The 9,568-nt window shown below is 42.3% G+C and overlaps 1 protein-coding gene across 1 annotated transcript in view; it reads left to right on the top strand.

The window, feature by feature from the left end:
* The first annotated feature begins 1,189 nt into the window (after positions 1-1,189).
* Positions 1,190-9,568, top strand: part of COL6A6 (collagen type VI alpha 6 chain) — a 633,605-nt gene continuing 625,226 nt past the window's right edge. The window contains exon 1 of the mRNA XM_078663886.1: positions 1,190-1,303. Within this exon, the coding sequence (XP_078520012.1) occupies positions 1,213-1,303 (91 nt within the window). The 5' untranslated portion in view covers positions 1,190-1,212. The remainder of the gene's footprint in view (positions 1,304-9,568) is intronic.

Raw genomic sequence — 9,568 nt, 5'->3', positions numbered from 1 at the left:
TTTTGACTTTAATTATTGGTACAATTAAAATAGAGCGTTGGTGTCAGACAGACGCCAAGTGAAGGCTCGGTTTGTTGTCCACACCATGCATCGGATTTGCATCCCCGTACCCTCTCTTTTCATCACTCGACCCTCAAATAGCTGGCATTGGTGCGGCCCTGAGGCATGCCACAGACAGTACTTTATGGCCCCCGGGGGAATGTTTGTGAGTACTCATGCTTTAGACTATTGAACCAACCTATTCGTTTTAACTTAATCCTAGATGACTTTAGATTTTACACATTTACAGAAGAGAGAATCAGAAACTCTTTGTGCACCAAATTGCGTTATTGATCTTTTGTATTGCTCTGACTGAAGTTCTTGTTTGTCTCATATTGGTACCCCTAAACTTCTTTAGGAAGTTGGGTTTCCCGGTCGTTATTCTGCATCTTTATAGCATTGTGTTGAGATGCGTGTACCTTAACCTGATTGCTAACTTGTAATAAACCTTCGTAGCTTCAGTCACTGATTCCTGGTCCTTACTCTGTAGGTAGTCACATGTGTTACACTGTTAATTGAAACTGATTGATGTGATGTGAAATCTAATCACCTCTAAATTGGTAAAGGAGAGATTAATCAGAGGGAAAATGCTAAGAGGGTTGGCCCAGAGTGCTGCAGTGCTGACGTCATGACTTAGATTTGTAGCATGACATTCCCCTTTAAGTGACTTTCCTTGACACTCTTACATGGAATATTCAAATGCATTTAAAGAACTTGTTCACAGCGAAAAACTAGAGGCTTCCAATCACAGCTACAGAATAAAGCAGGTGAAAAACTCAACCACCATGGGCCTTTCAGGGTCCACCTAGAAAACCATTCACAACTAATAGCAGTTTTGCCATTACACTGCTAAGAATATGCTCTGTTTTTTTCATATTCGGAAATGTCGCTTTTTTATAGCTTTATCTCTCATTCTCAAACAGGAACTTGTCGAGCGTTCACACATTAAAATCGAATCATTTCGGGAGAGGGGAGTTGGAAAAGTTAGTTTTCTTAGGAATCAGTTCTGGGCGGAGGGGTAGGCGTTTTGTCGCAGCGCCAAAGCACTCATCCTGCCCACGGCCAGAAGGCTGGACGCGAGCGGTGCCGGGAGAGACCCTTCCCCTGTGCGCGCTGCTGCCCCAGCATTGGACAAGGGGCGGGGTCCCAGCAGCCTTTTAAACACGCGCCTTGATGACTGCCTCTGGGTGCTTTGCAAAAACCACTCGGCAGCCCAGGTCTTCTCTGCGCTTTAACACAAAAGGTGAGGAACCGCCTCAAACCTGTAAGTACTGCGGCTTTACTATTTTTAGACGGGACGCTAGACAATGTTCTTTACTGAAGTCATTTGATTGCAAATTTGGCACTCACCAGAAAGGTGCAGGCATTGTCTTCTTGATTATACGTTCCTTTTGGCTAAGAGTTAATACTGTTCACAGATTGGTGAGTTGATTCGAACCGATTTCAAGTTATACAGTATTTATTTACTCAATTATATCAATCGATGTATTCAGATATAATTGTATACCATATTGCAATCCCTAGAAATTGTCTGTGCTAAGGTACAGTGCAGCTCCAGCTGCATGGAATAACACAAAATACATTTTGTTGTAGCAGAAGAATTTCAAACTTCACGTTTTGAAAACAGAACACAATGATAATACTAATAATATGAATAACGACTATTTTTTATAATACATGTATTATTAGTATTCATAATAATTATTATTATAATTGTTTTTAATGTTATTATTTTATTATTATTTGTATTGTTGTTGCTATTATTACTCGAATTATTGATCTCTTTGTTATTTCTTGCAATTACCACATCATAGTCCTCCCACCTATCTATACAGCATGTGCTTTGCCAATGCTTGTTACCCAGGAGTGTTCCTGGTGGTGCAGTCTGTTCTCGCAGAGACAGGCGTGCATCTCATTACCCCTAATAAATCCCACACTCTAATTGTTGCCACACTTCAGCCATCCATGGGTTTGGCATGAAAAGAAGTCTTAATGAAGAGATGTTCTTTGTCGACAGACAGACAGACGGGAGTCTGCGGTTTCTGTGCACGTGCATCCTTTTCAACCATCAGAACACCGAAGGCCCGATTCACAGAACTAATTTAAGACAAAATCCTAAACTTACTACTTTTGGTATTCACAGAAGTTAGGATTTTGTCTTAAATTTGTCTTAAAACAGACTTAAGACAACATCCTAACTTAAATCTGTCTTAAGTCTGTCTTAAATCTGTTTTAAGACAAATTTAAGACAAAATCCTAACTTCTGTGAATACCAAAAGTAGTAAGTATAGGATTTTGTCTTAAGTTAGTTCTGTGAATCGGGCCCTGAATGTACGCATTGTGCACATCACCCGGACTGACCGTAAAGTACCTATGTAATCCGCACACTTGTCTTTGAGCATTATATGGGCATGCTTCAAGTGGTACAGAACGCCGCTGCCAGGGCAATCTTTGGCCTTAGTAGGCGCTCCAGGGCCTCGGGCCTGCTGGCAACTTTACATTGGCTTCCTATCCGCAAGAGGATCGCCTTTAAGGCGCTGACCTTGGCCTACAAAGCTCTTCACAAGGAGGGAGCCAAGTACCTCCAAAAGAGGCTGGTCTTTTATCATCCGACCAGGTCTCTGAGGTCGGAAGCCCTGTACCTTGCTGTTGTTCCCCGGGTAAAGAAAGCGCGCCTCGGAGGCCGCTCTTTTGGACTGTTGGCATCTCAGTTGTGGAATTCTTTACCACTGGCCCTGCGGGGAGCCACCAGTCTACTGGCCTTTAGGAAAGGCCTTAAAACTTGGCTGTTCACTCAGTAGCCGGTCTTCTGTGAATCTTTGGCCCACTCTTCTGTTAGTTTTTTTTATCTGGTGTTATGTTAGTATGTCGCAGTTTTGTCTCTTTCTCCAACAAAGCGCCGGGACACTCTTTTTGAGTAGCCGCGCGCTATAGAAATAAACAATTAACATAACAATTAACATAACATGCCATGGCTTTCAGGTACTTGATCATTCATGGGTTCAAGACCTGGCTCTTCGGATGACCCCAACAGAGCTGCTCCCCCTCTTCCCCCTCCCCCACCAGCGCCTAGAGACACTCACGGGTGAGTAGCGCGCTTCACAAAACCCTGATTGATTGATGGGTTGATTAGTCGATTAGCTGTGGATTTATATAGCACATGTTAGCTTGTAAGCTTCGTGGCGCTAGGAACACTTGGCACCACTAGAAAACATCTGCAGAGTTGAACCAGCAGTGAAAACAGTGCTAATTGCTCCTCTGGAGACTAAATGATTTCATAGCTGGTTGGCAATGCTCGCCTATTCTGCTGAGCCTACTATTTGAAATGTACTCAGTGCCTACCTTACGCATATCTGAGAACAGGGAAATAACACTAACCCCAAATTATTTTGACTTTACATTTATATCCCTGTGAGTTACAATAGCCCCTTCATGCCAACCTTTTATGCACATATTTTGTAAATTCTACATGAATTGATGTGTTTCACTACACTTTAATTTCTATAAAACTCGTCCCAAGTGTATTTTCTTGCACACCCTGGGCCTGATTCACAAAGGTAACTTACTTTTGCGTAAATGTATACTTTGGATTAAGTGTACTACTTTCAGTATTGACAAACTCCTAGTGTAAGAGGACTACAACAGTGTAAGTTACATGCCTCTAACCCCAGAGTATTGCAATTGGCTTTCTGTTTTGTGTATGTGTGATGTCCCTCCCTAACCCTTCCCTGACCCTCTCTAAAACCCTCTGACTCCTCCCTAATCCCATCCTCTTTAGTACTATTTCTGCCACTCCTTTCAGCCACTTCCCTGTGTCCCTCCCATATTTACTACTGAATCCTATACTTATGTGTACTCTGTACCGAGAACTCAGCACACATAAGTATAGGTAATGCGGATGCGTAAACATGTTGCACACAGTTTTTGAATTGCAACTTGTAGTAGGTGGTGTAGTACAACAAACATGCTACAAAGGGCAGTTTGTGAATCAGGCCCTTCGTGTTCTGATAGGTGTAGTAACTGCACTCCCAAAACTCAGTGAACCTACAAAGCAGGCGCGGCCGGCACAGGTAAGAGCGGTGGTACGTGAGTCAGGCGGGATTGGAAAATTAAATAAAAAAATAAATAAAACCACTTACCTTGCGCTCACTGCATTGCTGAGTCAGTGATGCGGCTAGGTAAGGTAAGTGGTTTTATTTTTTTTAATGTAATTTGGCCTATCCGTCATCTTTTGACTTCCACCCCACCCCACCCTGCCCTACCTAAACCCACGCCCCAACCCGCCACCCCCACCGCTCTTACCTGTGCCGGCTGCACCTGCTTACAATTTTTACTTGTTTGACGGAGTGCACCTCATTTTCATTTTCATCACAGTCCCAAGGCCACGCCTAGGCGCACCCACTTTTGCAAAGTCATTTGCAAACTATGGAGGTGCAGTGAGGCATATAATCTGCAGGTAGGGCTCGCATTGGTAATTTTTACACTCACTATCTGTTTGATTCATGCTCCATTCATGCATGTGTACATTTTAACATTCTACAGGCGTGGGAATATTTTGCACCTTGGAAATTATTTGTAATTTTACAGAACATCGAAATTATACCGACACTGGAGCATTCTATAGAGTACCTACATTTAAAAAAATCCATTTAGCCTTGCTTCATTCTCAGTTAGTAGTTTTAAAGTTCATCACTAATGGAAATAGAAAATCAAATATTTACATGTCATACTCTCCAAAACAATTCATGTAATAAATAAAGTTTATGTATAATTAATATCCTCGCTAAATTGGTTCCCCTTTTATCAACCTCACGAGAGCAAAAAGACGACTCAAATGTGCTTAGATTTGAACCTGCACTCTGAAGCAAGCACACTGGCTTCCAGGCAAACACATAGCTTACTGAACTACCATATTATGTAAGCCTTAAACTAGGAAATGTTCTTGTAGTGAGCACATCTCATAATGCAGTCTCTTTTTCAATTTATCATCTTGCCAAAATGCTCATTCATCAATCACTTGTAAGTAATTCCAGTCTATAAGTACTAGTCATGTGCATATACTACAGTTGCCGAATTGCAGTTTTTTCACTCAGGGGCATATGAGCTATGAGTTGTGATCCAGAGCTCAGGGGATGGAAAGAGATGTCATCAGTATTTGTAATGAGTACATCAATTTCATAAATTGCTGCAAAAGGCTTGTGTTACTGGCAGCATTGGGACACCAGCAACTTTTGAAGTTTTCAGAAGAACTATGATGTCACTGTGCAGGGAGTGCCCTGGGATCAACGTGCAGCTGTTGACAATTTGCAGACCGCGCCAAGTAGTGTGCTGTGAATTATTTTTCCTTGTGGTTTAGAGTAGTGGTGTGAAGGCAAACCGTGTGCATTGCTGTGCCGACCAACGAAACTCAAGGCAGCCATTTTGACAGGACTTTAAAGGTGACCTGAGATGTTTTGGGGCGTTGTCTGCCTATCCGATTGCCTTGAGCTCGTACTTTCAAGGGCACTCGCATGGCACTGTAATACTAATAAAGTGTATTAAATAACCAGTTAATATATGTTGTATTTCTCTAGCAGCAGCACAGAGGGGGGGGAAGGCAGTCATTAACCTACAGGGATGCTTAGATCTGACTTGACAGTGAAACTATCACTTAACCTTTTAATGTGCACCAATATTATTCTACAATTCTTTGCTTCCACACAAATACATATCCATTCTTCATTTACTTGTAATGCTTCACATTGCCATACAGAATTCTTTTACAGCCAGACATATCAGCATTGCCAATGCTTGTTTAATCTTAATTTTTTGAGTACTCAGTTGTCGGAAATATATTGTGGACAAAATCTATATATATCCACAAATATATATATATATATATATATATATATATATATATATATATATATATATATATATATATATGCCAAACACATTCTCTCCCATCAAAAAGAAGAAAGGGACACAGCGGGGCTCGTCAGGACCTTTATTAGAAAGAAATCGGCATGACCGGTTTCGGCGTAGGCCTTTCTCAAATGCCTCAGTTTGCCCCAATTTGTCCCAACAAGTCTTTAAGGGCTCCTCCTACGCAGTGGTGAAGGGCCCAGCTGCAGCTCATTATCGCACCGACACCTCAGCAGCCTCTGCCATGGACTGCTAGTACCATCATGCACCTTCGCTGAGATCCAACGTGCTGCAGTGGGATAATTTCAGTGACATTTCTGGGAAATAAAAGTCCTCAAGTCCCCTACTTCCTAGCCTCCTTATCCGATGTTTCCAAGGCTAGGGACGCAATGACAATGCAGGCGTCCCTCGGAAAAGTCTCAGACCGCCGACTGGCAGCAGCTACTTGAACAACAAAGGCAGGGGGGCGGGCTGTGACGATCCGATACCACGGGTAAGCCAAAGTCAGTTCCCTGACGACCTGTGCAGTTCACAGCCTCTTGTTGGAAGGGTCCCTTTGAAGCGTGCCACAGGATATATATGGATGTATGTCAGTACAACGTGGTTGTTTTCAACGCGGTACTTTACATCGCAGATTTTACAACGCAAGTCGTTACAACGACTTGCGTTGGAGGGTGCGGATTTCGGAATCTTATAATTTTATATTCCAACACCAGTCCCCGTAACAGTAGGGAAGGTGTTGGAATATAAAATTACAAGATTCCTTATCCCACAGCGCCATCCAGCACAAGTCGTAGTAACGACTTGCGTTGTAAAAGACGCGTCGTAACTGCACTACGGGGTAACATCCGCGTTGTAAAGGATGTTCTCTCTCTATATATATATATATATATATATATATATATATGGAGTAAGGTTTAGTACATCAATACTTGCCCATGTCCACACCATCTTCAAAACCTGCGTAATTTGCAAAGCTTTCACCGCCAGCACATGTGTTTAACTTGCAGACAAGCTCAACATCTCTGGTGGGTCTCGGCACACATGCAGCCAGCGCACCATCAGACTACAGCCTAAAAAATGCAAAAGAAAAAAAAAGGCACCAGGCCTTTTCCATCAATGCATCAGGGACCCGAAACAGCATCCCCTTATCCATCAGGAGTGCCTAAAGCTGCTCCAATTTAGAAAAGAGTTGAAGACTCACTGTCTTTAAAGAACGCTGTATCAGAATGCAGTTGCAGTACACAAACCACCTACCGCTCCTATCATGCATTGACATTATGCTTGTCATTGACCCTGTTCAGCGCTCCACTGCCTGTTGTTTACGTTCGCCATATAGAAATACCACAGATGAATATATTTATCTTCACAATACTCTGGAAGTTGATTTTGCCACAATATTTTGGCAGATCGATATTGAAACATTGAAATTCTGGCTGTAAACCTCTGTTTACAGCCACATATCTGTTGGGAATTTAGCTTCTTGTATTTGGCCGATCTTGGTGGATTGTCACAATTGTCTAGAGTGGGGTCAGTTCTTGACACACAAGTCCCTGATGTCTGGTGTCTCGAGTACTGCTGAGCGAGCATGAGTTGGAATGTGCATTCCGTAGTTTGAGCATTTGTGCTAATTGCTGGAATATGTTCAAGGTTGGGTCAATGTGCTGCGCGAATGTTATTCGAGTGTCTGGGTTGTCTACATCTGCGTGTGTTAGTGTGGATTAGTTGTAGGGGGTGCTGGGTGATACACATGATTTTATCTTGCCTTATACGTTTAACTGGACCAGGGCTTCTGGCTCTAACAGGGCCAAATAGACAATTGCCCTTGTCTGTATCCGCCGTTTGCTGGGGATGCGCAGGTGTTGGAGCGCCCTAAAGAGTTGATGGGAGTAGGGAGAAGGTAGTAAGTGGTGTTATTTCCTATGCAGGTGGGATGGGAAATCTATTGGTGTCACATGGGGAATAAATAGTCTTGTGTTGCTTCTTCTTTTAAAGACAGTTTTGGCAGGAAACCAGTGATGTCAGTTTATATGAAAATGGATGATGGGCAATGCAGTGATGTCACCTACTGTTCAGATGGATTATAGGAAATCCTGTGACGTCACTTCCTGTGCAGATGGATGATGGGAAAAGCTGTGATGTCACTTCCTGTGCAGATGGATGAAAGGAAACGAAGCCCTCTTACTTGGTGTCTTCTTTTAAAGATGGTTTTGGTGGGAAATGAGTCATCACTTCCTGTGCAGATGGATGATATGGAAATCCAGTATGAAATCCCGTCAGTGATGTCACTTCCTGTGCAGATTGATTATGGGAAATGCAGAATATAATATGTGCTTTTAGTATGGTAATATAATTATAATGTGTAAATGAAGGATGTTAGAATACATGTATATGGGGATGATATTGGAATGTGAGAGGAATTGAAATTCCCTGCATTATATGTGTTAACACAGAACTGTGAAATGCACGCCTAAGGAGATTTCTATGAAGATGTATTGCTTAATATTACATCAAGGGGGCTTTGCACTAAGCTCAGTGTTCTCTCAACCAAGCAATGGACCATTTATTGTGCTGCTTCAGCAACTAACATTTGTTTATGTCAACTGTTAAAAAAAAAAACTTAATTTATTCATGTTACCATCTTTGAGTGCTAATAGCAAATACAAACATAATGCCTTTATTTGCATATCTAAACCGTTTGTCTGTACTTACCGGTTGGACAGCCGATGCTTAGTTATATTGTTCATCCATGCTTCCTAATGCACATTGGCAAAGCTAATTGGTCTGGTTTGCGTTTTGAGTTCTGACTATGGCCCTGATTTACTTTTTCTGGCAGAAGGCATTGCCTCGCCATCCTAATGGACTACTGTCAGTCAGATTTAGGGCCTCATTACTAGTTTGGCAATGCGTGAGCAGGGCGGTTCACTGCCACCCCTCTCCTGTACCACCAAATCCGAACTCTGCCAGACCGCCAGATTATGGTACAAATCATTGGCAGGCGGGCAGCGTGGCGGTCCGAATATTAAAACGCATGCATTCTTGATTGTGCAAAATTCAATGTTCTTCTATACAGAAAATGTTTTTCTCATAACATCAGTAATGAACTAGGACTTTTTGACCTGTTATAAACGAGCGCATAACAGCAAAAATTCAGTGTGACTTGGGTACTTTCCAGAAATTTCCTAAAATGTAGTCCCAGAATCTTTTCCATCCCTTTGCTTAGCTTTTCCGGTGATCCCATACCTCTTGCAGACCCAGCATATACCTCATTATCTTCACATATTTTAGACAGGGGCTCCTACCCCAAGAATTCTTTTTTTTTTTTACCTCATACATTGCTTGTTTGATTGGAATCTGTGATTTGCCTGCCCAAATTCTGACCCTGTTTCAACACAACCAAATGTGAGGCCATCCTTAATCCCAGATCAAGTTGCATTGGAAGCCAGAGGGTACTCCTCAACACAGACAAAATGTCCCTAATAAATGTATTTTCTGCTATCTCCAACCCCTTTACATTATCAAAGCCCCATAATTCTGCACCATAATGGCAGCTCCATGGCCTCTCGCATGATGTAATAGGGTGAAAAGTTGACCACTGGTGTTTCTTTGCTATTGTAGCACCAAC

Source organism: Lissotriton helveticus, chromosome 10, assembly GCF_964261635.1.
Source record: "Lissotriton helveticus chromosome 10, aLisHel1.1, whole genome shotgun sequence".
Taxonomy (NCBI): Eukaryota; Metazoa; Chordata; class Amphibia; order Caudata; family Salamandridae; genus Lissotriton; species Lissotriton helveticus.
This window is presented reverse-complemented; position numbering and strand designations above follow the sequence as displayed.